The sequence below is a fragment of the Rhodnius prolixus genome, unplaced genomic scaffold (genome assembly GCF_049639745.1).
Source record: "Rhodnius prolixus isolate KJV_2025 unplaced genomic scaffold, Rpr scaffold_1, whole genome shotgun sequence".
NCBI lineage: Eukaryota > Metazoa > Arthropoda > Insecta > Hemiptera > Reduviidae > Rhodnius > Rhodnius prolixus.
Genome location: NW_027411581.1, coordinates 19,524,113 through 19,551,950, shown reverse-complemented (window position 1 = coordinate 19,551,950; position 27,838 = coordinate 19,524,113). Strand labels below are relative to the sequence as shown.

The 27,838-nt window shown below is 32.4% G+C and overlaps 2 protein-coding genes across 5 annotated transcripts in view; one reads left to right on the top strand and one right to left on the bottom strand.

Annotated features, from left to right (window-relative positions):
- ko (Stork-head domain-containing protein knockout) overlaps positions 1-27,838 on the bottom strand; it is a 260,788-nt gene that overhangs the window by 2,761 nt on the left and 230,189 nt on the right. For all 4 annotated transcript variants that reach the window (XM_074133530.1, XM_074133549.1, XM_074133540.1 and 1 more), the window contains 4 exons: positions 15,946-16,106; positions 3,107-3,302; positions 1,293-1,510; positions 56-251 (listed from right to left, as the gene is read on the bottom strand). In XM_074133530.1, coding sequence (XP_073989631.1) covers positions 56-251; positions 1,293-1,510; positions 3,107-3,302; positions 15,946-16,098 — 763 coding nt within the window. In that variant the 5' untranslated portion in view covers positions 16,099-16,106. The remainder of the gene's footprint in view (positions 1-55; positions 252-1,292; positions 1,511-3,106; positions 3,303-15,945; positions 16,107-27,838) is intronic.
- On the top strand, positions 24,620-24,997 carry LOC141446321 (SCAN domain-containing protein 3-like). The gene has a single exon (XM_074112881.1). The coding sequence runs from the start codon at positions 24,620-24,622 to the stop codon at positions 24,995-24,997; it is 378 nt and encodes a 125-aa protein (XP_073968982.1).

The following is a 27,838-nucleotide window of genomic DNA, read 5'->3' as shown; positions in this document are numbered from 1 at the left end:
TTCTCAAGGAAAAATATGATCCATCAAGAGTTTGTAAAATTATTGCAAAATTAACCTCCACAAATTACGTCAGCTAAATTGGTTTGTATTGACTGATGAGTTTTAGCGCCTTCCCTGATAGTCACTATCTCACCATGCACCATTGTGGCTGCTTCGGTGTGCGTCATAAGAATTGGCCGGGCGCCAACTGCTTCACCCAGCCGTAAACTGTCCGGAGTAGCCACAAAATATCCTTGGGAAGTTTGGTATACCTGCAAAAAAAAAAAAGTAATAATAATTGTGAAGAAAAATTATCAAACAATTGCATGAATATCCAACATACAGAAAACTAGTCTTCTGTAATTCTCCCAATAATTACTAAATTTATTTGCGGATTTTTGTTTCATACTCATTTTTCTTTTCTAGTAATTTTTTTCTTTTATAATTATATTTTTCACTGAGATTGATGAGACTTCTTTTTGTTTCTAGGAAGGGTTAAGTATTTTTCTCTATTACCGGGAAGGAAGATTTATTACGCGTAATTAAGGGTATAAAATTAATTTATACGTGATTGAATAAGAAATTTAATAAGTATATTTTTCTACCTTAAATTGAATACTTGGTTTAACAACTCTATTGCAACACACGCATGGAAGAGACCAAGGATTTCTAGCATCTGTCAATATGCTGAATCCACTGTCATAAAAAAATAAAAACACGATATGCTAGACCGATAGAAGAGGCCCACCAAATAATTTCCATTTTATACTGCTCTGACAGAAATGAAACAACAATTGTCAAAGAATTCACAAAAGAATAAATAAAAATCTATTTATTTAACTATTTGTTTTTTTAACCAACTAATTATGATTTCACTCTTCGTTATTTTTCAAAATATAAATGCATTAAAAATAGATCTCTTATTTTATTATCTACACAAAAAAAAATCGTTCACAATAATTTGAAACAATACGGATAATAAATTTTGTCACTCGGAATTCGAAATAACTACATGAAAATTATTTTATTAGATTAAACGTATATAAATAAGTCATTATAAAAATTAGATAAATCAAATAAATTATTATTTTAAAGTTAAACTATATTTGAAAACGAAGAATCTTATATTCTTAGACATTGTTACTTTTTTGTTTCTAGATAGAAACACTTGAACACTCTTTAGATTCTCTTAATTTTACAATTTTCAAAAACTAATACAACAGCTTGATTGTGCTTTCCTGGACATTCTCCAGCCTGGTTCCTGAAAACTTGTATTTACCTTATTTAAAACTATTTGGAGATTAATAAATTACTTTATTATTTGCCATTAGGTCAGCTAAGGTGTCATAAAGAAGATTCGAAGTAGGTTGCTGCATTGCAGGAAAACTGGAAATAATAGCTGAACGTATCGAATCAAGTACTGCATTTTGTCCAGATGAACCCAACTGAAGAATAACCCAACAAACTGCATCTGCTAATGGCGTGAATCCAGCTTGGCGTACTTTGGACACTGTACAATCTTCTACATCACCTAAAAATAATAGATTTATTAAAATAAATATTCATCATTATATAATATATAAATTATTTTAAAATTATTTGTTTTATCATTATATTGCTAATAATTATGTTTTCAAAAGAATTACGCATATAGAGGAGAAGAACTCTTTTATTTTCTACTTCAGTTTCAACAGAAACTTCCTCAATAGTGGATTGAATTTCCATATGTCCTACTTGATGAAATTATTTTAAAATTCTTTTTTATTTAAGAACTTATTTGTGAGAACCAAACTACTTGATTTACTCACATAAGAGGGATGTCATTATAAATAAAGTTATTTAAAAAAAAAAAAATTACAGTAAAACAGTATTATAAGTTTATAAGGGGCAAATAGATTGATTACGCAGTAGTTGAAGAATTTCATTAGATTCGAAAGCTTTGGGAAATTCATTGAACAACCGGGAGAAATATCACTTCAGTATACCTAATTAATCTGAATCTTGGGAAGAGCAATAGTCTTGTAAGTTTCATATTCTTTTTTAATAATTAACTAATAAATGTAATATTGTAATTTCACCATCCCTTGAGAACACATTACCAAGAAGTTTTAATTAGTCTTGCTAAACGCAATATCGAAATTTAGTAACAAAATCTTACTAATTTTTTATTATATACTTTCATAGTTTTCAATTGTCGCCTTTTACAAAAGTAAGTTACAATCTCTGATTCTAATTCACACCGGTTAAGTCAGCGCAGTAAATATATTTACAATGTACGAGTATTTGCAGAAATTATTGTAAAGTAAAAACTAAATTAAACCAATTCAGTTTTTGGGGTAAAGAAAGAAAGTTCAGGGTTATTTATTTATTTATTTTTTACAAAAATTTCTTACTGCTAGTAGTGAGCAGTGCCACAGTAGCCAAGCAACCGCTAACCAGTGGCGCTGCCCGTACAGCTAATGCAACCGTAGCCGAGCGGTTAGTTAATTTAGCCGACTTTAAGATGGCCAATTGAATGGAAACAGTTGACCAAATTATTATAAATAGGCACGTCAACACAGACTTAATTCAATAAAGAACTTCTTAATTTATGCACACATTTCATATAAAACATGTTCCTTTTTTTTTCGTTTATTTAGACGTGTAAGAGTATTGTTTGATAATTCAGAATAGTATTGCCTTTTAATTTAGCTTATTTTTTTTAATGTTGTATTTCAAGCATTTACATGTAATTAAGTGGAAACGCAAGCCATTCTGGCGATCAGAGTGATTATAAATTTTCATGTCAAAATTTATTTTTTGCATTATATTTCCAAAATTATGTTGTATTTTAGAAGTTCATTTGATTCTAAATGAAGAAAAAACTTATTTATTTATTTACATGAATAAGAATAACAGCATTAAAGAAGAAGTGAATAAAGCCATAAAAAGATTTACTTCATCATTTATTCATTTGACTGAAAAACAAATTGATTTACTGATTCAAACTTTATGAAATCATAATTTTATAAAAAAAAACAAAATCAAAATTTAATAATATATTACGTATTTAAATGAAAAAATAGTATTTCATGGTATTAGATATGTTAATTTTCAGTGTTATTAAACATTTTAATGAAATACTAACCCAGAAGTGTAATGCGATAGTTTGGAGGTGGTTTAAGGACATTTCTAGACCAAGCTGATCTCAATAAATGTAGCGTCGGTGGATTACCAGTCACCAAAAGTACACCAGGACAAACGTAGCCTCTGAACTCTAGTCCTCTCACTGCTGCCACTAAGCTGTCATCCCAGAAACATTTTAGATTTGCCTCGAGAAATCCCTGTAAAGATACAAATTCTATTAATGGAAAAATCTATAAAGCTGTGAGTGAAGAACCAGAGGATTTAAATTAACATAATTGATTTCTTATTTTTAGAAAAGTGACAATTTATAATTAATAAGATACGATCTGTTAAAAAAAATGGACCTGAGGGGTTCACAGGATTTCATGATAGCATCAAGAAATCGTGAAGCACATTTTGAAATGTCGCTCTTACACTTATCATATGCTGTCCTTGAATGTGTACAGTAAGTATGGAAGCACCTTTATATCAACAGCTATCACTCAAGAGGGGCAATTATGATTTCAGAATGGTTTGCCAGGATAGGTATTGAATACCGTAACTTTTATTGCGGTACTTAATTTCTTTGATTGAATTTAATAACTCACAATTAATTTATTTTATACACTCGGGTTGATACTCAGTTACTATGCTATTGAAAAAACAACTATAAACTAAAAACAGTTGGCTTATACAAACAACGACTAAACATTTCTTTAAATTATGTTTACTCTTATTGATAAAATAAAAGAATAAAAAGTAGATGAAAGTAAATGAAAGTCAAAGAATGCACAAACCATATACAAAGCTAAACGAAAAGTATTTAATAAATAATTAATTCAATTTAAATTGTATATTTAAATTAAATAACTCATCGATATTTGATATATTTTAATGAAAATTAATTGAACCATTTTAAATTTCTTTACATGAAATTTGTAGAACACCACATTCTAGTTCATAGATTGATTCCATTAGTCTGAGAGTTAGGTTAAATTTTGGATGGACAGTTTGTCAGCACTTTTTAAGTAGAACATTATCTGAATAATACTGACTTTGAAACGGAGAAATTCAGTAAGTTGCGAGGGTACAAGCAGTCTATTTAAGATAGTGGTTTGCATCTAAGTATGTTTCAATCACCCGAAACAAAAGAAGATGTAGGAATTTTATTTGACTGGCTTAGACAGTGTCAAATTTATATTTTCTAGTGGACAATATTTACAGTAGAATAATATTATATAACAGGTCGTACTAGAACTTTGTAGTAGGCAACCATCACCTGAGGATCATTATTACATTGTTCCGTAAAAGAGGCCTCAAAATTCTGTTTGCTTCGTTAACAGTCCATGATAACATACGAGTAATATCAAGTAAAAGAAACTATTTCTCATTTTTTGTGTTGAGTTGCATTTTGTTAACAAATGGTAACATCTATTGGCAAATAATTCAGAGAATGGTGAAGTAAATCAGCATCTTGAATGGAACATATGGTGGAATAGATTTTTAAATCATCAGCAAAAAGGGCAAAATTCATGTAGAATTATCATTCATGTACAATTTGAAGAGAAAAGGGCCAAGTAATCACCCTTTAGGAACAATTAAGTTATTTTTATTGAAAATGTCGATTTCAGTTTTATAATTAGGTATCCATGAAATATATATTAGATCATTTTATAATTAGATCTACCATGAAATGCGATGTAAACCAAATTAGGAGCGAATAATGTAAAGTTAGTGAATGATCAAACAGTGGTCAACTCTGTCAAAGGCCATTACAGAAGCCCAAAGTATATCGTTAAAACTTTATAATCGTTACCGACCCCTAGCGCAGACAAGTAAATTGCCCTTACTGTGATTTGTTCTTACTTTCTATGTACCAAAACTTTTGACCTGGGATTAAGTCATCCTCAGGGCTTATGCTGACTAATTAACAATGCATATTGACTTTGATTACAAAGTTAATTTCACTTTAACATTTTTTCATGTTAACTGTGTTAACTTTAAAGATTAACTGTTTTTGCAAATGTTGTTAGGTCCAAAGATATTAACTGTTTTTCTTGTGACTGTTTGAGATAAAATGAAAACTCTTTCTGAAAATCCTGGCATGAATCTGCATTTTTAATCATAGAATTAAGGCTTAAAAGAAAATAAATGCTCAAATAGACAATACATTAAATGTCTCTAAAATAATAGACGTTTGTTCAAAAATCTAAAATACGGATCGGATACTTTAACATTAAAAGAGCATGTATTGTACAATCATGTCATGATTTGAAGGAGAAATTATATTGCGTTGTTTATTGTTTAATAGATGATTCTTAGAAATAAATTTAAATGATTAAAACTGTATTGTGTTCTTCAATCATTAGATGAACTTTATTAAAGTATTCATTGAATTACCTGAAGGTGAATTTAAATACAATAGCTCTGTAACTGCTTGCAATTTGAGTAACTTTTAATTGCTTTCAAGCATTCAAGCTTTCGGGAATCATTTTTATGTACACACCTTTAATCAGTATTAACAATTTTAGCTGTTCTCTGAAAGCGCTACTTTGTTTGTAAATAAGTACAAGAAGAAATCTTGAATATTAAGAAATACTTGAGTATATTTCAAATAGGTTAATGGTGTAAAGATAGGTACCAATGCTAAATTGTTGTTACATTCTGAACAATTAACTCCTACTAGCATCATGGTAGGTTTAACAGATCCTCCACCTTCTATGGTAAAAACTAATACGTACTAGATATTTTCTTTTTAATTTAGTACTTTCCCCTAAATTACAAACTTGTGAAGCAAGAGAATAATCATGTTCTGGATGTAGTACAAACATTTAATTTCCACTTTTCTTTTCAAAAAATTTCAATCTTGCAGGAAAGCGTTGAGAGATAAAGATGACCATCCAGCTAAAATGTATTCCAAGGCTCGATTCCCCCAGTATTGATTTGAATTTTATTTAGTGCATAGGATCGGAAATTTACAGTATACCTTTTCGCTGATCTGGGATTAATCTATCAGTCAGTTCCCTGACAAAGCTAAATATTTACACCTCAGTCAAAATGACCGACGAAAATTTAAAAATGGACAAATTATTACAGAACAAGCAAGGCATGACGGTTAAAATTTTTGAAATTACTGCTAGCGTTTGCTGTTCTAAACTAAGTTATTCATTATTCGACTAAATTCACAAATCTTATCGCAAAGAAAACATACACACGTGTATACGCACTTGATTTGTTGCACACGATTTGGAGAACATGAAAACACGATCCGGTCACGGTTTCACTTATTACTTCACTTTCAAACATGTAGACGATATATCGGCGCTGCATTTAACCCACAGATCTAATTTATACTCCTGATTGCTTTTAACTGACGGTTTCCGATATCATATATCTTTATTGACTGGGATACTTTCAAATCTACCTTCCAAGTACGTTAATGTTAAAACCCATTTTGAAAAATAAGAATAATAATTCCGGATTTGTAGATATTTTTCTAAGAAACAATTAGTTTGATTATTTGAATAAGGTACGAAACTTTTAGTAATGAACTAAATATCTGATTAATTCCCAGTATCAGAAATCTTTGAAATTTTCATGAAAAGAAGCTGACAAAATTTTACTATTTATGCAGTTGAAAAAGGTTTAAAAAATAATCAAAAAGAGTACATAATAATAATAAGAATGCAAAAAAAATAAAAAAGCTATCCTCAGAGAGGACCCTGTCAAAAGAAATCGAGAGCAATTATGAGGTTTTTGACTTTAAATGCCGGGTGACCTTAAAATTTTATAAAACTGCCAGGTAAATTGTACTTTCATGTCCAAAAGTGAAGCTTGTCGGATTTAGAAAGCGAAGACCACACTTCGGAGACCATTAGGAGATTATTTAAATAAATAAATTGTTTCCTTTTTTCTGACTTAAAAATTATTTTTTACTTCATATTTATATCACATGGGTTGTTTGTAAAAGGAAATTGTTTATAAATGAATTATTTTCTTCGATAACTTATAACTTTTTTTCAGACGATAAAGACCTTTACAAAGGAGAAACAATCTAGTTGAAAGACAACTTTCTCTTGCTGCAATTCTTACAGATTCTTACTCATAACTGATAGGAATTTACTTCAAATACTCGTAGCCAAATACTTTCAAGAAATTGATAGATTGAAGTAGATAGAAATTGATTGCTTTGTAGGTATATGTAATGGAAATGCGATTTGTATAAAATAAAAAATCGTGAGATCTATTTTCAAGAAAATCGCCGAAAAGTGAAACAAATTCTTTCGGTAAAGTGGCAGTTTTAGTCAAGGAATCTTCTTCCAGCAATGCATTTATCTGTAATAATACTGATAAGATTGTAGATTCTTCTTAAATGGTACTTTAAACGGTAGCTTAACTTATAATTTTTGCTAAAAAGTAGTTCACTTCAATATTATGCATGTTAACTTTAAAGGTATCATTGTCGTAAAAAATCGCTAAAAGCTACGAAAATCTATTCAGTGATATGAACTCTATGTAAGCCACAAATTTAGATTATATTTAATTCTAATTACTTTATAAAAAGTCCTTATACTTCACTAAGCATGGGACTTCGAAGACTTAAAGACTTGTCTTTGACTTAAGGCTAATCCCTTGATTTCTAGAAGTGGCCTTAATCATACTTTTCCGAGATAATGTTTGTAAATAATATTTATAGAAATACTTGAAACGCAATAACAAAGTTAAAAGAAAATAGTGGTGGCCATTTGAGAGAAAATATCAATAAACTGCGATATTTATGGGTGCAGTGACACTTCCAATTCATAGACATTTTAAAAATAGGACGACTAGCCATAGAAGATGTTGGAGTTAGCAGTGTAACAATTTTGGAATATTTAATTGCAGAGGTTTTGGTATTTGCTGGTAATCTTCAAAAGATCTTCGTAAAGTGAAGCATATTTACACTTCTAATTGGCAGTTTTTGACCAAGAGCATTATTATCTTTTAGATTTTACTTACTACACAAACAGGAACAGCAATATAATATTATTTATAAAATAATGATCCATGCACAGTTTCCGCCTCGTTAATAATAAGTAAAAATCTAGTTTAAAATTTAGTGAACCATTTAGAGTACTGGCAGTAAGTAGTAAACTGTTACGAAAATTAAGTTATGAGAATTTTCTGAAAACTAGATAACAATGGTTTCCAAATTAGTCATTGTGTAACGTTCTCACATTGCAATATGTCTCCTTTTTTACAATGACATTTTCCTTCCTTTAATCTTATTTATGGGCATTCACCTTCTCAGTAAAAAAATAACAGTTTTATTGTTTTCTTTCCTTCTGTTTGTTACTGAAATGAGGAAAATGTTTAAAGGTATTTTGGGAAATAAGTTATCACTTAAGCAAGCCCAGAAAAAAATATAAGTAAATGTTGGAAAGAAAGGTACGATTTATTTTAGAAAGAGAGGAATTCTAAATAAACCTTGCTGTCGGTTAATTCACACTTTGGAAGCAACTTTGGCAAAGTACTTGTTATAAAAAAGCCAATTTTTGCCCCAGACATCGTCATACAGGCAACTCTTTCGATACGATTTTTAGTAGCGCTAATAAGTTAAGTGATATAATGGTCTTAACTCTTGACATATTCTACTTCGATCGGATTACATTTAATTGCGGTGAGACATATTTCTGATAAGAAGTATTATTAGAAAAACATTTTTCTTTACTATTTGCTCATTTACCTACCATCTTCTCTTTGAGCATTACAAAGTGATTATCCGTGTCTGCAGCTTAAGTGAAGTTATATTTAGCATGCGCTTGTCAATTACAGAAAAAAATGGTAAAGGGAATCTGACACATTCCCCTGTAAAACTGGCCGACTGTGATTTCGGATTTTATTATGTTATTTTATTCTATTATATAGATATAAAACTGTGTTTCCCCCTCTCTATTAACAGAAGAGACTTTAATAATGAACAAACTTAAATTATACCAATATATACAACGGTTTATATGCAGTGGTAGGGAGTCCATTACAAAACATGAAACTAGCGGGTAGATTAAATTATAAATTATATATTTTTCTCGGTGAGTTCAGTCATGAGTGCCTGAATTTATTGTGCTCTTATAATATTGAATTAATTTCCATGTTACTCACAGAATGAAAAAAACCTTTTTACACTCAATGAGTTTGGTGTAATTGTCACCAGAACGCACCACTAAACAAATCTATGGCTTGAGCTAACCGGTTATGTTAAGATGTAGAGATAATTTAAGCTAGAATTTAGTCAATTTACTATACAGTAAACAAAAAAAATCAAAACATGAAGTAGATAACTGATTTAGAATAGTGCAAGAATCAACTGCTTTGAATGCTCATTTTATACTTTATGCATTATTATCTTTGTGTTTGAAATTAATTTTAGTTTAAAATTTATTTTGTAGTTTTTTGTTTTTAATAAGTTTATCTATTTATATCAGTTCTTTTTGTACCTAATAATTCATTATTGTAACTGTTCCATCACAAATAAATAAATAAATAAATTTACCAAGTCCATCCTCGTGTAAGTGATGAGAATATGAGATAAGTATCTGATAAGTAAGTCTGACCTGTTATTTGCACGGAGATTGTTTCTATAGTTAGATGATTTTAGAAGTTCAGTTAGAACTTTTGTATCAAGATTGAGAGCATCAAGAATTCCGCATTCACATTACGTTTTTTTAAAATATGTTTTTATTTATTTAAGGAAAGCATGTTGCCTAAAGAGTTCTTGGTTCAATTCTCAATAGATTCCAAAGATGTAAAACGGAATAAAATATGTTTTGGGAATGAAACTGCATGAAAAAACATACTAAAATCTCAAAATACATTTAAGATTGGTTCAGTGCTATTTTTTTTTAATGAAAAAGAAAATCCATAAATTAATATCGACTAAAGTAGTTGCAGTTTCACAATTTAAGCATTGCTATAGTTTGTTAACAGATCGTAATTTAGATTTGTCCAAACGTCATCGGCTCCGATAGAAATAAAAAAGATTTTGTACCTGAATAGTCTAGTTCAGTTTAAACTATTGCTTACCAGTTTATTCTAATTAATTAAGTTTCCTAAGCCTTCTGTTCTTTTCTAATAGGCAGCGAGCTAAGTGAATTGAAGATTGAACGCAGGGCAGCATTGTGTCTGCATGGATTCCGTATCCAGATACTGATATCAGCAATTTATTAAGTATAAAATGAGTTTCATTTTGGCTCCTTCGAGTTTAATTGATTAAAAAATCCGGTTTACATGGACTGACCTACTTTTCAAAACGTTTTAATTATAATAGAATTTTATATCACAAAAACTCTTAAGAGCATCAATCACTTTTTCTCGTAAAGGCTTTCTTTTTTTATTACAAAAACTATATTTATTAAGGCAAAACTCCGTGATAAAACCATGTTATTGTTAACCACAGGCGCTAAAAGGACACAGTGTTCTTTTGTAAGATCCAGGACCAGGAGCATGATATCTAATATACGATATCAAAGCAAATTCAACTTGCTCGTTGCAACAGTGATATTACATTCCTAATCTTTAACCTCTATGAAAATTGAGAAGTAATAATTTTTTTGTCTATTGAAGAGAGTACACGATATTGACTGCATACTGCACGTTAAATTCTAGAAGGAGCCAGTATATAATAAAATGTGTGAGTGCATTTCATTTTAACCTTTTCAGTGTTGAGAAATTTATCTATTGCTGCAGAGTTGCAAAATTGTGTCATTAGAGTCTAGTTAAAAAAAAAAACTATATTAATCTAACATTTAGTTCAGTAATAGTTTAATAGTATTTAGTTCAGTTTAATAGATCGTTTAATTTCGGCAAGTGATATTTATTTGGTAAAAAAGATTTGAATAGCAAATAAATAACCTTCGGAACTCTCCGATCTCATTATACACAAATTATTTAAGCCAAATAACCAAGTGATATTTAGAATTCAAATTAGGAATAAAGATATAGAGAAGAAATAGAATTTGTGTGCCTAGGCCAAAGAATAGGTTCAGTAGAAGTGAAAATTAAAGTAATTAGTTGATGAATAGGAATTATAGACTGGGGAGCGTATAATCAATATCTGATAATATTCAGGTGGGGCCTGAAGAAGGTATGGTACTCAGTGGCGAGACCTACACTGACCATGCTTGCAAAGCCTATAAAAGCAAAGTACTGAAGATATTTCAGAAGGTTCGTAACCTTTCCAAACAAAAATATAACTATTTACTATTTAACCATAATAACTATTCAATGAGTAATAACTTTGAATAAGAACGAGGATCTCTCTTTTACATCCTGGGAAAAGCCCTAAAGATGAGAAGGTGGAGGTGTCCCAGCTTTCTCATTGCCGTAGGAAGTGAAGGTAGGTTTGGATAATTCACAATTTAAAAAAAAATGAATCAATTAAATGGAAATCTCTGAGTGAATTCACCCAATAAATCAACCAATTTTAATAGATTTATTTGGTTTACCAATTAAAAATAGATAGCGCAAGTAGTAGCCATTATTATCAAATAAAAACACCTTAATGATAAGTAAAACGTTTTTGGAATTCTCTAACTTGCACCAGGTAACAATTGAAGAATGAAACGTTGACATATTTCAACCTGCCAGTAATGAATGAAGAGAAGTGAAGATTAAAGGATGAACACGACTTGCAACAATAAAGTGAACAATGAATTCCGATGACCTCTGTGATGTCTACTTTCTCCATGTGAGGAGAGCTGTCAAGTGGTTCTTGTCAAGTGTTTGCCCATCATCTTTTGATTTGATCTATTCTCACGACTTTTAACTATTTACAAAATATAAACAGAGCAATTTGTAATTTGTTTACAGCGCGCTTTATTGTGAAAGGACCACCGAAGGCTATTTTTTTTTTTATTTCAGTAAAAATAATTAAATCACGTTGAAGTATGGCTAGTGATTTATAATGTTACATACTGATCGACGATATTTATTTTTTAAATAAATTCAATAAATAAAATATAAATATATACTATTTAATCAATTCAATCGTATATGAATATAGTTGGTTGATCTAATTCCTTGGGAACTTCAGATGAAGTATCAATGCAAATTTACATTTTGACCTTTTAACAGTTTAGGGGACGCTTAGGATTGGACAAAGAAAATATACAGGGAATAAGGATAGAAACACCTGCAACTAGAGGAGAAAGTCAGAGAAGGATGTGTTTAATTCTTTAATGTCTGAAGAGAATGATAGGATCGTAGGTGGCTACATCTCGGTAGATTGAGTTATGATGACAATCTATAGTAGAAAGAACGCAGGAGTGTATGGGGATAATGAATGCAGCCTCATGGAATAAGTCGATTTTAGTACGTCAAGAAGATTAAGTCGCAAGTCTGAGAAATTCATTCTGTGCGCTCTGGAGTTTCTTGATGTTACTGCTATAGGTCAGGCTTCAGTCGAAGCAGGCGTAGAGTAACATCGGTCTTATGTACACTTTGTAGAAGAAGAGTATGTTCTGTTCAGTTATTTTCGAGTGACGAGTTGTCCTGTACGAGTGAGAGATGATCAGATTGTTGCTCAAAGTTAAGCCGATGTACGACTTAACGTAGTTAGAGCACGGGATCAAAGTATTGGGTTAAATTGTCTGTTGAAAAAGGGTATTTTGATTTTCCATTTAGTTTGTCTCATTATAAAGTAAGTCTGTTAGTGATAATGTCGATTCTATGTATAATGCGTAGGCATTACTAAAAACACTAGTCAATTATAATACAAAACAGTCTCTTGGCAAGATTATTATTTTTTAACTTCTCTAAATCTTGACAAAGAAGCAAGTCCTTCTCTATGTTGGTTTTTAACAATAGAAGGAAATAGGCAGTGTGACCTATTAAGTACGTTCTTCGCTATTTTTGAAAACTTAAATGAATTCAATTAGTTTATTTCCAATTAAAGTTCCTTTAAAATATTGTAAATTTGTGAAAAAGGTATTCCTGTATCCCCTGAGAGGAGTTCTGAGACTAAAACTGCTTCCTTTTATTCATCTAGAAAATTACAAAAACTTTTTTCGATTATTTGATATTTCAGAATTAGAATCAAACTTTGGATGTATATAAAAAAAATCATAGCCAAAACATGAATTAAAGCTCGACTCGCGGCAAACAACTGAGAGATACTGTCTGGAGGTTGGGTCACCGTGAATGGAGTTGCCTAGATCTGTGCGGGAAATCATTCACAAAATAAAAGAGGCGTAATTATTATTTTATTTCTAAAAGCTATTCATTTTTTTGTCCATTCTAATATGAAATAAATCATAAAAAAAAAAAAAAAAAACAGCTTCAAAACCACGTTTTTAGTGTCGTGAGCTTTCTAAGTACGTCTTAACGACGTCGCCGGAAGCAATAACGTGATATGTTTAACTCGTGATTCTCATTACATACTTTATTTACTTATACTCTGATGCATGACATTTTTAAATCTAATTAGTTAAATTAATTTAATAAAGTTACCTACGATGCGATTATTAAGGATTAGATTAAGTAAATTGGTAGAGTCTGCCAACGTTTGGAATATTCAGATCACTATAAGTTAAACCGTACTACGGGGTGTTTAATGTCAGAGTAGAGGTAAAGGAAATGTATATTCTCTTGGTCATGAATCACTGCTGTCCATGTAAGTTGTATTCCATAATTGGTTCAAATTTAAGATTTCGGTGAATATATTCAAGCTCCATAACTTAATACCTTTAATACCTTTAGTGAGTGTAAAAATTATGTAAATCTGTTAAAAATGTTCTAAATTAAAACTAATACTTTTTTAGGCAGATGACAATAAATTGGGTCTTATTAGAAGACTGTGTACATAGTCTTCTGTCCTATTCTATTACAATGTTTCTGATTTTGGTACCTAAGATTTAATACTACACGGATTAGGTTCTCATTACCTAATCATGCTAGGTATTATTGTTAGACTTGACTGTGGAGATTAACCTCGTTAAACTACCTAAATAAACAATACAGCAACTAGACGAATGTAGCAAGCAACAGAAGAAAAACGAAAAAGTCGGGAGTTTTACTTGTCTATTCCAAAAATAGTTTTCCGTGTAACTCAGTTAGATAAATTGAAAATATTATTTAGAGTTTAAATGTTAGAAGTTTTGCAGTAAAAAGTCTGCATCCTATTCAGAAAAAAATAACCAATCTATATGCTACAAAATGTAACTACTAAATGCTTTCATTCTCCAAAATCGCTAGCTCGATACATATTCAGCCTAAATTTTGAAAGTTTATTGAGAAATTGTCACAAATAACTAATTTTACTTTCTTTCTTGCTTAGTCTTAAACTAGAAATGTTTCTGAAACTAATTAGATTCGAACTCATTTTATCATCTACCTAATTCATGACGTTTTGTACTCAATATTTATTGTATCGTAAGCATTTTTTATTTCGCGCGTCATTGGCTGCGTGATCGTTAGTTAGTGCCTAGCCTGTTTCAGTACACTGTACTTTAGGTGAGAAAAGTAGAAGTACTCAAATAAATAGGGATAATTTATTATACAATTCAGCTCGTTAATATTATCATTTATATGCATATATTAATCTTAATAACCTCTCATTAGGAATATGCAGTTTTGATCGAATAGCTAAATGCAACCAAATATAATTTAAAGATAGATTTTTTCAAGAAAACTGGCGAAATGTAACATATACAAAGCTGAGCTTGATTTCATTTAGAAGATAGTCATTTCCGTCCGTGAAAAGTGATTGGTAGTTGGATAAAGAGCCCATCTGAAAAGACAGGTTTTATTACTAATCATGATTTCAATAGTAATTTACATCTGGAATATATAGCGGGTTAGTGATTAACCAAACGCACTATTTGTTGGTTAAGTGTTGTATTCAGGTTAGAATACTTTGGCTACATGTACATGTGTTCAATGTTTCAAAATGTTCGTAAATGGTTAATAGATTGCTGCAGGTCTTTTACGGTCTTGGTTTTAGCCAGTTATAATTCATATAATTGACATCAATTTATGAAAAGTTTCTTATTGTGTATTGTTGAAAATTCAAGTTAACATAAAGTTATTTATTTTCTCATATATTTACTGTCAACTCCGCCGACATAAAAATTAACAAATTGTATATTATCAGACTTGTGTTATGTTTGTTTTCTATTCAATAAAGATTTATTATAACATGACGTCAGTTCCAAAAATGTTTCAGAACGCACCATGGAATGATGTACTAGACCGATCTTCAAAAAGTTCATTAGCTTTTTTCATTATCCAAAATCTCTAAAGGTCTAAATATCCAGTAGATTCTAACCATGATTCCCACGGAAAGATGGTCCAGAAGTCTTCTGCAACCTCCCGCTTAGAGTCCATCAACAGGATTTAGAAAATGGCTTTAAAGCTGCCTTACTATCAGAGAAGATTCTAATCACGTCATATCATTCTGGTTCTATAATTCCGTAAAGCTCCACCTGGAAAACTATAGCCTAATATCCACCTTCAGCTCGTATCTCCTTTGATCGAGGCAAACTGCTCCTGACAAACCCGGGGGCCCCAGCCTGTGAAACAATTGATTACATGTCTCCGAACCAAAAAATTAACCTCCTCATCATTTAGTTTCTCCTTGACAATGTGAAATTCCGCTAGATCCGAATGACCTCCATGAAATCTTTTGACCTACTTACTTTTGCTTTGCAGGAAATTCTTCATAGCCTCTTCCCCCACCAGCTTGAGGAACTATTTCTTCTTAAAGAAGGATCTATTTATTGGTAACACTCTTTTGTAAAAATGTCCTTAATAACACCTCAATAACTTTAAAACAACGTCGAACAAACTAAAATTAGTAAGATCGTTTCCAATAAAAAAAAACTTTACCTGAAACAATAAATAACCGCTGTCATACATCCAGTAATGTGAATCCGTGGTTGTAGGGCCAGTAACTGAAGGTCCGACCCGGTGCAATTGCAGGGCCACACAGTCCTGCAGGAGGCTCAGGCATTGTGCCTTCCTGCTCACCAAATTGCTCATAACGGCATCTGAAATAATTAAAAGAAGGCATAACTAAAAGAAGTCACAAAAGAATCATTAAAATAGGAACTAATGACGTCTTAAGGGTCAATTTTTAAGTAAGATTTTATCACGTGTTAGTTAGGTTATAATTAAGCAAAGAAAGATAATCGCCTATTTATTACTGGTGGTGTTTGACGTCCAACTGCCAAATTAGGCACCTTTAATTAACATTTTTTTCTAATAAATAAAAATTAGCTTTTTTACGCGGGATTCGAGCTAGAGATCCTCATACTTACAAAGCTCCTCTTCACTACCAATACACCACAATTCTAGTATAAATAAAGGTACGGATTTCTTGTCCATAAATTAGATGATTCATCCAAATATAAAAATGTTGGCATTTAAAATTTCTATTTTTTCAGTAAAATTAAATAAAGTTAGTTCTCATTTGGGTAATAATTTCCAAATCATTTTTAATTTCATGTCCTGAAGTTGGAAATAAATTTTATGAACCATTGGCAAGATGTGTGCTTCTTAGAACCTTACCAACCTCGAATAAGAGGTTTACTGATGAATTGATTATGCTATTCTTTACTCTTACGATCTTCATTCAAACAGATATTTTAGTCCTGAGAGTAGTAGCGAATACCGCAGAGATGACTCCAAGTTAGTGGTCTCCGTTTTATTGCTGGACCATTAAAACGAGATAAAGGTCATAATGCGCTAAACAAACTGATGAAAAGTTCTATTTTTACCCTCAACCGTCCTTGAAACGTTATAATAGTTTTTTTTTTTTTATTAATCAGGTATGATTTGTTTATTTTCTTTCGTCGCCCAGTCACGCTAATAGTGGTATTTATCACTTTTAGCAAATAAAAATAATTCTGTCACTTTTCTTAGCAGATATTTATATATAACTATTGTATTTCAAGGACGGCACTTTTGCAAAAGTTTTAATAAGTTATGAGCAATATTTAAAAATACAATTTTAGACATGTCACGGCAAGATTTGTAAATGTGGTTTCAGCGTACTTTTTTGTTGTTCGTAGTTCTATTTACACGAAATTTATGTATGTATTTATTTTTTTGCATTCATCTTTATTAACTTCCAATCTGAATGCGATCCTGTGAATAATCAGCAAACAGAGACTCGCAATTTATCATCATTTAGATAAATTTTTCATCTTGCTTCTACTTTCGATGTTAACAATGTAATCTGGTATTCCAGGACTGAAACTGTACAGAACATAATGGACAGGCACTCAATTCATTATGCGCCGCAAATAAGAAGAGTAACTGCCCATAATTGTGCATGATCTGACATGCAGTGCTCACGACTTTGTTCTCACTGTTAACTTCAAATATGTTTCTTGCATGAGTGGTTTGTCAGCATCAGAAATATGGAACTCATGGCCGACTAGTGAAATAAATATAAGAATCACAACCGTTGCATTTGATAATGATTAAAAAGAGGATGAATAAAGAATGGTTTAAAGTTGATTGGCAGTGTGAATGCATTCATGATTCATTTCTAATACCTTAATTAGCCACCTGATTGTTAATTTAGTAACATGCACCTTTAATCTATTCCTCCGAATTCCATCCTCACAACAAAATTGGGAGTGCTACGATTAAGCGCTAGCATTCTTTTAAAAAAGTTTTTCCTGGCACGATACTATGGTGTCCAAATAGCGAATTGACCAAATAGGAGCGCATTCAACTAAGTATTGAATACTATACAATCATACAATTTCATACGAGCATCCCAAGAGTGTAGCTAAATGTTCGCAAAGAGTTTCCACATGCAGCGCTTGTCTCGTGACTTCCAAGAACAATCCAGATTTGGATAAAACAACTCCCAAATATCTATAGCTTTTAACCACCTGGAGAGGTACAGTATTTTAAAAAAATTCATATTTGTTTGTTCTGCCCCCTTGCTAAACACAAGTACGAGGGTCGTTTGAAAAGTCCGTGCAAAAATAAAAACTACTTAATTTTTTGGGGTAAACCTTTTTTATTTTTCAACATAGTCTCCTTTTAGGCTTATACACTTCGTCCAACGCTGCTCTAGTTTGTTGATCCCTTCCGAATAATAGGATTTGTCCAAGTCTGAAAAATAGCCATTCGTTTCTGCAATCACCTCCTCGTTTGAATAAAATCTTTTTCCCGCCAGCCATTTCTTCATATTGGGGAAGAAATAGTAGTCCGAGGGAGCCAAGTCTGGAGAATAGGGGGGATGTGAAACGAGTTGGAACCCTATTTCCATTAATTTTGCAACCACAACTGCTGAGGTGTGAGCTGGTGCGTTGTCGTGATGGAAAAGGACTTTTTTGTGGGGCAATCGTGGGCGTTTTTCTTGCAGCTCGGTTTTCAAACGGTCCAATAACGATGAATAATATGCACCTGTAATAGTTTTACCCTTTTCCAGATAGTCGATGAGGATTATTCCTTGCGAATCCCAAAAGACAGTCGCCATAATCTTTCCGGCCGAAGGAACGGTCTTCGCCTTTTTTGGCGCAGATTCCCCCTTGGTAACCCATTGTTTAAATTGTTCTTTGGTCTCAGGAGTGTAGTGATGTATCCATGTTTCATCCACAGTGACGAAACGACGCTTAAAGTCCTGCGGATTCTTCTGGAACAGCTGCAAACCGTCCTTGCAACACTTCACACGATTTCGTTTTTGGTCAAGCGTGAGCAATCGCGGCACCCATCTTGCGGATAGCTTTGTCATGTCCAAATGTTGATGCAAAATATTATGTACCCGTTCATTCGAGATGCCCACAGCACTAACAATCTCACGCACCTTCACTCTTCTGTCATCCATCACCATATCATGGATTTTATCAATGATTTCTGGAGTAGTAACCTCAACAGGGCGTCCAGAACGTTCAGCGTCACTTGTGCCCGTATGGCCACTCCGAAAATTTTGAAACCACTTATAAACTGTTCTAATCGAAGGTGCAGAGTCACCATAATGTTTATCAAGCTTCTCTTTAGTCTCCTGAGGCGTTTTGCCTTTCATAAAGTAGAGTTTAATCAACACACGAAATTCTTTTTCGTCCATTTTTTGAAAATCACTCGACTTCCTCGATTCAAACGAATGCCAAACACAAAGAAATAGACCGATCTGGCTGAAACTTGGTGTGTGTTCTTCCAAGAGATGCTACTAACTAAACATAACCTCGATACGCGCCAGTAGTGCTATCTCTCTGACTTTGCACGGACTTTTCAAACGACCCTCGTACTTTCGTCTTGTCAATATTAACTTCTAAATCGTTTAAAGAACAATATTACTGTATTATTAGCTATGTCGCGTTTGCTATCACCTAATATCACCAGGTCATCAGGCGTAGGACAAGGCTACAACCTCTGGTTATACCCTCAATATTCACTCCTCACCTTTAAAGAATTTCTCGAAATCAGATGGTATATACCAACGGAAGCAGTACCAAGAACTGCGAAGACTTACAGCACGTCTCCCTAGTTTTCTCCTCAATTATGACTGTCTTTGTTTTACGGAAGTAATAAATGCTTCCATTTTATTGTATCAGTGTTATCACACTTTTAGCATAAGATACGGCGTTAAAACGAGACAAAAAATACAGAAATTGTATCTTCTAATCTGGAGAACAAGAATCGCGGAACCACATGCAGCTTGAAAAAAAATGCAAAAAAATTGTTGTATTTATGGGAATAAAATAGAAGGTAATTTTAATGACTTTAAAGGGGAACAAATAATTATTTATTAACTCAATAAAATATTATTTGAAAGCTCTAAGCCGTCTAAGCGTTGTCCACTTACCATAAGCATAATGTCATTAAATTTATAAATATTTGCTTGGAATTGACTTCTAATTTTGGCCCTCTAAATCTAAATTCTAATTTTAACAGGTTTTTTGTTTTCTTTTTTTAAATCAAAAAATGGCAGCGGCCAGAAAAAGTTCCCGAACTTTGTATCTAAACGTTACAGAGCACGTATTGTGTGTTTCTCCTGATAAGATTATGAAAACGAAACTTTACTTTCTTTTTTACATAATCTTCAAATGTGCGTTAGTTTTGGAGACAGCATGTAATTTTTACTGAGTCTTATTTATGCTGCAGTTTTGAAATGTAGGATCAGCCTTAGTTTCACTGAGGCTTTTTGTTACTAAAGTTATCGATCTCTCCTCTTTATTCCTTTAAATTCTCTTTGATTTTGGATTGGTAGTGCTACTCCACCGGTGAAACTGCTGAGCTGAATATTTATCTGAATAAAGTGATTTTATCAGCCAGATATTATGAATGTTTTTGTATGAAAGGCTTTATATACGTTTGTTTGTGAGCGTGAATGTTATTGTATTTCTCCTAATCTTAGGTTAGAGCAGTGGGGATCTAAAACTGTGAAGTGATTAGAGGCAGGGACAGTTGATCTACCAAGCTAACTACTTTGATTTCCGGTGAATTAGTGAAATGAAGTAATTGGCTTCCGCTTTAGGTGTGATACCAGTTCAGCGGTAGCTTAACGTGAAGCGAATTGGAAAATAGATTTTACTTTTATTAATGGTAGAAATATTTTTCAATTAGATTCTAATATTATTGTTTTAATTGCAATATTCGTGATGTCCATTTTGTCCTACTGATTGATTGTTAAGCGGTACTCCCAAATCTAAAAGTATTTGACAAACAGCATAGAAAAGATTATTCACTAAATTCCATCTCAAGTAGATGGATAGCCGAAAGAGCTCAGATTTAATGGCCAAAAAGAGGCTTATCTTTCTTGGATGCATTCTCAAATAATTGGCACCATTTGTTGTAGTAGATTGGAAATAATACATTCTAGTACTTATAGAAATAAAGTTAGAGGCCTATAAGTAAATAGAACAATAGCCATCCCAGTTTGTGAGGACAAAGTTCGAAAAGAAGCAGATATTAGTGGCGCAAATGAATGTGATGTCGGAAAAATACACAAGTCGGATTCGGTTGCTATCGTGAGGACCAATGTTCTTGATATAGTGAAAGGCTCAAAAATGTTGACAGTGACGTAATAGGCAAAGAAGCATTTAGGCCTGGAATAGACAAAGGCTTATAAGGATACGGAGACATTTCAAGACCAGGTCACAGATAACGCCACACTCAGGGACAACCTAAAGATGCTTAGAGTTACGAATAGGAGAATTTGAAAGATGTAGACAATGAATCGAGTCTGATGGTATTAGGGCTGAGAGATTATAGTGATGATGTTTTAATTATAATTAGTATTAATTGTTTCGTGTACTCGCGCGTACGAGCGGCGGTGGATGCCTAGAATGTTTCAGCTAATTCGCTAAAACTGATGCTTAGTATAAAATACAAGGCTTTATAAATGTTGCAACGATCTAGTTGTATTCATGCGAAGAGTAGAAAATCTATAATGAATTCAAACAATCTCACGTACATTACAGTTTGCAGTAAATTGCTATAAAATGAACTAATCGCCAATCATTACTGCTCAGCAGAATTTTTAGTGCATAAGGTTATTTCATCTTTGCATTTTACTACATTAATTTTTTACAATAAAATACAACAAATTTAGAAAAAACATATAAAAGATTTTCTTGTAATATAAAGCACCTAAGGCGGCGGCCCTTACTGCCACATATGAAATACTTGTGATTAGTCAATTTCTATTTATTGTTGTTTTCAAAAACTCTTTGTTTATATTTTATAGAACTAAAAAGTAAAAATAAAAAATACACCTACAAGAAAAAATATAAATAATAAGTGAAGAATAAGATCTTGCATGATTGTTTATTTGTGTTTACGCACGTCGGCCGCTTAACGACCCTGGCATAAGGTACGTGATGCTAAAAGCGCTGTTTTACAGTATAAAAGGCTTACTCAGCTTTGAAGCAAGAAGTTAAGATAGCACATCTTGAGAGGGGAGATAAGAAACAATCCTTGAAGCCAGAGTAGGCTGACCGGCGAAATTTCGACTTCGGACATGACTATTATTTTCTTTTTTTAATAAAACTTCATTCATTACGTGAGAAATGTGCACTTAAATTATTTACGAATGTTTAATTTAATGCTGAAATATTCAAACTCTGCCACGCTATCAGAGCTAGTAAGTTCCTCTTTAAGCTGAGTAATCGATCATTTATCTGCTTTCTGTTCGTGAATTGCAAAAATATTATACTGAACTGCTATTGTAAACAATAAACCATACTCCATGACAGAAAATGAATGTGAAACAATTAACTATATTTTTAGGATATTAGTGTTTACTAACAACTGTGTAAACTGTGACTCTTTTCTTCATTGATTAATTTACTCTATAACCGATAGATAACAACTGTCGCATACTATTTTATAGTTTTAAGAGGTATGTACGGTAAAAATTTGGGAAACGTTCAACTTGAGCTAACTATTGGAAAAGGCTAAATCAAATAATACAGTTTTGATGTCAAAATAAAGTAATTTTAAGTAACAAATGTGTGTATCCACGTAACGCATAAACGAAAAATCGCTGTAAGTTCAACTTTAATAATTCGATTGGTTTCCTCTATGGTAAATCAAAATCTTACCAAGACTATTTGCAAGACAATTACAAGACTACCACTTTACTCCTCTGGACACACCACGAAATATTGAAGTGACAGTTCGCCCAATAACGAATATGTTACCGTGGAAGTCACTAAACTTAGTCACTGGATCATTATAATTTGTGAGGAACGACTACCTATTTCTATTGACAAAGATCTCATCCACGGGTTTTGTAGCTCAGAACACCCGTTCTGAAACACCCTGAAAATGGATGGCGCTGTAGCATCGTGCCTATACTCTGCCGTCAATGACAAAGATGATTAATAAGCTGTGTGTTAATTAATGTTGTAGTCTTGACTGCAGTATTGTTAATTACAAAGTTTATTACTATATCATCATTATGTCTTGATGAGTAAGAGGGCCGCGGCGATGAGCGCAGAAGGGTCTGGGCGAGAGCCCGCCTGGAGCCGTCGCCGGTGCAGATCTTGGTGGTAGTAGCAGTCATACAAATAATGTAAAATAGATTCAAAAATTGGATGGAGGCATAAGAGTGCTTCATTCCTTGAAAATTCAAAGTTTATATAAAATAATTGTATCAATGAAAAGAACCAATTACAGATGAAGACACAATTCTTCCGAAGGATGAAGAAGTAAGTTACATGAGCATTATAAACATGAATACGAGCGTAAATCCGGCGATGTTATCTTAATAAAAAAGAACTTGATGACTTTGTATCCATGTATGCTTTAATTAAACTCGGCTCATTAACTCTAGGGCTTGTAGTAATTACTTACAAGTTCAATCGAGTGAAACTGACCGTCTCTATCAAACCTTGTTTGTCATTATTACGTGAGTCCACAACTCTGAACTTGATTAGTTTACAGCAAAAACTCTAAACTGTAGATATTCTTCATTCAATGTTCTTTCATTCTTATAATTACATAGTTACCTCAGCACTCTGTTATTATTAAATGTAATTATTGAGTATTAAAATGAGTTCTTGCTGAGAAAATCAGTAATTCTTCAACGAGACCGGAAAATTCTAAATATTGTTGATTTATAATTGCGAGGAGTATATTATAATATTCAAAATAATATTAAATGAAATATAAATTATCATAAAATGGATTATTGACAGAGTAGTTTAACAAATATTAGAGTAACTCACATTATTGCGCGAGTTGATTGTGAGCTTTTTCTATTTTTACAGCACTGTTGCAGTGGAATGGAAACAAGCAAGAATGGCAAGAATCTAACGGGACTCAAATGAGAAATATTTGTACAAATCCATACCCTAAAGAAGACAAATTGATCAATACTAACGGAAAATTGTACGTAGTCGTGATTTGTTGACCGCATCAAAAGTTTCTACAAATGTGTATTAAATACTAGTTGGTTAGCTGTAGTGATTCTGAGCGTAGATTTGAAGTGGGAAATCCGTAATTCGAGTTCTACAAGGGAAGTATGGGTATCTGGCTCCCATGGATTTTGACTTCCATTTAAGTAGAGAGACGTTAAGATCGATAAAAAAAAAAAATTAATCCATTTTATTATTATTATTTTAAGGTCAATAACCGATCAGGTGTTGTAGACGGTAGACTTAGGCCGGATATAATAACATACGTTACTCAAATTTCTCAGTTGTCGTTAAATAAAATCCAAGGCCAAGAACGGAAATCGAACCCAGTAACTGAAATAGATTTTTTTTTTTGTATGAGCGCTCTTATGTATTGAAAATTGTAGCTCAAAAACAAAACAAAAATGCAGAAAAATACGAACTTTTTATTTCAATTTGGTACCCTCATGGGTCCTAACAGAAACACAATTCCCCTACTGGAATCCACATTATTTTTTCACTTCCTTATTTAAAAAAAAAAAAAAAAAAAATGATTCCAATAATAATATTTAGTAATATATAATTCATATTTAAATTAGAAATCCGCCTCCCTAGGGAATGGAACGAGATCATGACAAGGTTGCCGGCATTTGGAAGTACTAAAAGAAGTTTTTACAAACAGATTATGGGATGTCCTCAACATGATCATTCCAAATTGGGCCCTAGAACCTTCCTCAAACCTACAGACAGCAGAATTATCACTGCAGGAGGAGGTGGTAGAACTGTCAACAAACGAAGAGTTAAAATTGAAATTTAAAGATGGATATCAAGAATTTTGGCTTCAAAGGCAAAGTCCAGTATTATATCCGGCCGTACGGGCTACAATCAGAAAGTTTTTTATTGCATTCCCATCGCCAAATTTAGCCGAAACAGTATTTAGCGTAGTCTTCACTCTACTAACAAACAAAAGAAACAGATCGATAGAGGTGGAACGCGGTGACTTAAGATTGCTGATGACAAAATTGGCACCAAATATCGAAAAATTAGTGTCATTACACCAGACTCAGCCCTCTCACTAATAATATTATATCTTTTTTTTTAGTAATATATATTTCTTAATCAAATTCTGAGCAATACACCAAATATTGGTAATATCTTATAATAAAATAATTTTTAAAATTCTTTCTAGTTTTACACCCAAGACCCGAGTGCTGTCGAATCATTCTTTGAAAAAGTTGACTACGACCCAATAAACTTGGGAACCAAACTACAGTTAGATTATTGTTTTCAAGTTTTTTCTTAGACCGAAGACTTTCTTGGAACCCCCACACTAGACTTAAAAGAACAGAACTAAACCGACGCTATCGACTACTTAATAGACTCTTAGACGACAGATCTAAACTGTCTCTAGACAACAAAAGACTGATTTATACTTCTATTTTGAAACCCATCTGGGCGAATGGAATAGAGCTGTGGGGTTCAACCCAACGCTCCAATCTCCAAAGGATTCAACCGCTACAATCTAAAATACTTCGAACTATTGTACACGCTCCATTTTATGTCTCCAACCTGGACTATACACACTGACCTTAACATTCCTTTTGTCACACAAGTTGCTAAAACAAGATACAGAAAACTCCACTTCAACCTGCAATCTCATATAAATTCTGTAGCTAAAAATCTTTCTTCTAGAACTCTTCCTGACAACCCGACAAGATGTCTTAAAAGACAGTGGCCTCGTGATCTCCTCTCCAGTGAAGAGAGTGGACTAACCATCTAATATTTGGGAGTGTTACCACTGGGTAACTTCTCCACTCGTTACTTATCATTTGTTACTCGGTTATCACTGTTACTTATAGCGCTAACGCGCTGATTGTAGCATAAATAAACGCAAAAAAAAGAAAAAGTTTTTTTCTGAAAAGGGGGCCAAAAAGACCAAAAAAGGTTGGGAATCACTGTTCTAGACCATATCTTTTATTTGCAAGTCTTCTTTAGGAGAAATCGTTTTTTAGCCGATCCTGAGACGGACAGAACCATAAGAGTCAATCTTTTATCACCTGGTTGGGTAAAGAGATGTGGAAAAGGTCGTGATTAAGGAATAACTAAAAGTTTCAAAAACTAGGACTGTTTTTCTCCAATAGAGAGTTTCAGGTCTTCATCAGCTAGCTGATAGCCATAACGTTTTGTTGTTTTCCAGCACTCAATAAAAAATGGTTAACGCGTTAACAAAAAAAAATCGAAAAGAGACAAATCAATAAATCTGTGAAAAATATTGTTGAACTAGAAAATAAGCGAGACATTGATCGTTTTTATGAATGAAGAATTCAAGGGCGGCTAGATACTTAAAAGGGTATGTTAGTCACTTAAGTTTAAGATATTTTAGTTTCTTTTAAGTGTCACATCCTGCAAGTGTTCTCTCCCTTCTCGATCCCTCCTTGTTAGTTTAGGAGACCTGTTTATAGACATCCAGCAAATATGTCTGTAGGCTGAAGTTTATCTAGTCTTTTTAAGCCTCCATAATTTATAAATAGCGTCAGTGTGTGTGTGTCGGCTCTTCCTTAAAGATTTTTAAATAAATACGTCTGTTTTATCTTAGTATATTTTATATGAAGTATAACTGTACAAGTTCAAATATAATTCTACTCAGGTTTGCTGTTCGCATAGAAGCGACTTTATTTATCCCTTTTTCTGTAATTTGTGTTCAAATATACGATAGAAAATATTTTTAACTGTTCAAGAAGCTTAGAAATATTCACAAGTATGCAATGAAAATTCCTTTACTGCAAGAGTGCTTCGAGTGGAGCCGATAAGACACCCGCCGGAGGTTTATCTAATGAATTTTAGTTCCTTTATAAAATTTAATAATCTTCATTCTAGTTTAATTTTACTCTATAAAAGAAACTGATTTTGATTCCTGGTTTGATTCCTTTAAAGAAATCAAACTAACCGATTGTTTTCAGTGAATTTACTCGTAGAAAACATTGGTTTTTGGATGACAATAACAGCCTACTTAGTAATACAAAACGAGATGATTGCAATAAACATAAAGGCTTTAAATTGGAAAATAAGTATCGCCATAGAAACAAAGAGGTTTCTAAACTTACAAAAAAATTATTACTTTGTAGCAAAAAAACAAAAAAGGAATCCTTATTAAACAATTCTCAACATATAATTCCAGCAAAATATAAAGTAGAGATCTGTGAATAACAACAATTTTGTTGTTTTAACTGTAAGCAGCGATGTTGTGTACAGTACGTGACTGAAACAATGCAATTTAGATTACCCAGAGAGTTACATCAAGGTTAGGGACCTCTCTGTACACTTCCATCTGGTACATTTTGTATAGAAGAAAATGAGGAAGTCGTCTCTAGAGACACGAAATACCAACTATTGAAAACTACTCATTTTTTCGTTTATTGACTACTTTTTTTTCGTAAAGGTAAATTTAAAACAATTTGGATAAGGTTAGAATTACTTATTGGTAGGAATAGATGATATCGCATGATATCAACTAGACAAACCCTCTAAACTTACACTACAAAACAAATATTATGCAAAATTTTACTCCGACCTCGCTAAAGGAGTTGATTCCGCTAAGCATCCCGAACTTTACCAAATCTACTCCTTACAAAATCCTTTGATAAATCATCAATACTCCTTATTTTTTCTCCATCAAAACCCTACATAATGATCTATCCATTCCCTTAGTTATTCTGCTAACAAAGATTTCATAACTACTTATATCCTAATATCACAAACCTCTTGTACAACAGCTTTCAAGCCTAACCTTACCCAATACTCCCTTTAGACGACTGAAACACCCGAGGCCTCATGGTCATTTGATCTAATTCCAACGCCATGAAGTGATACCATTAAATTATCTTCTTAAAATGCTATTTATGTCATTTTATTTAAGGTTC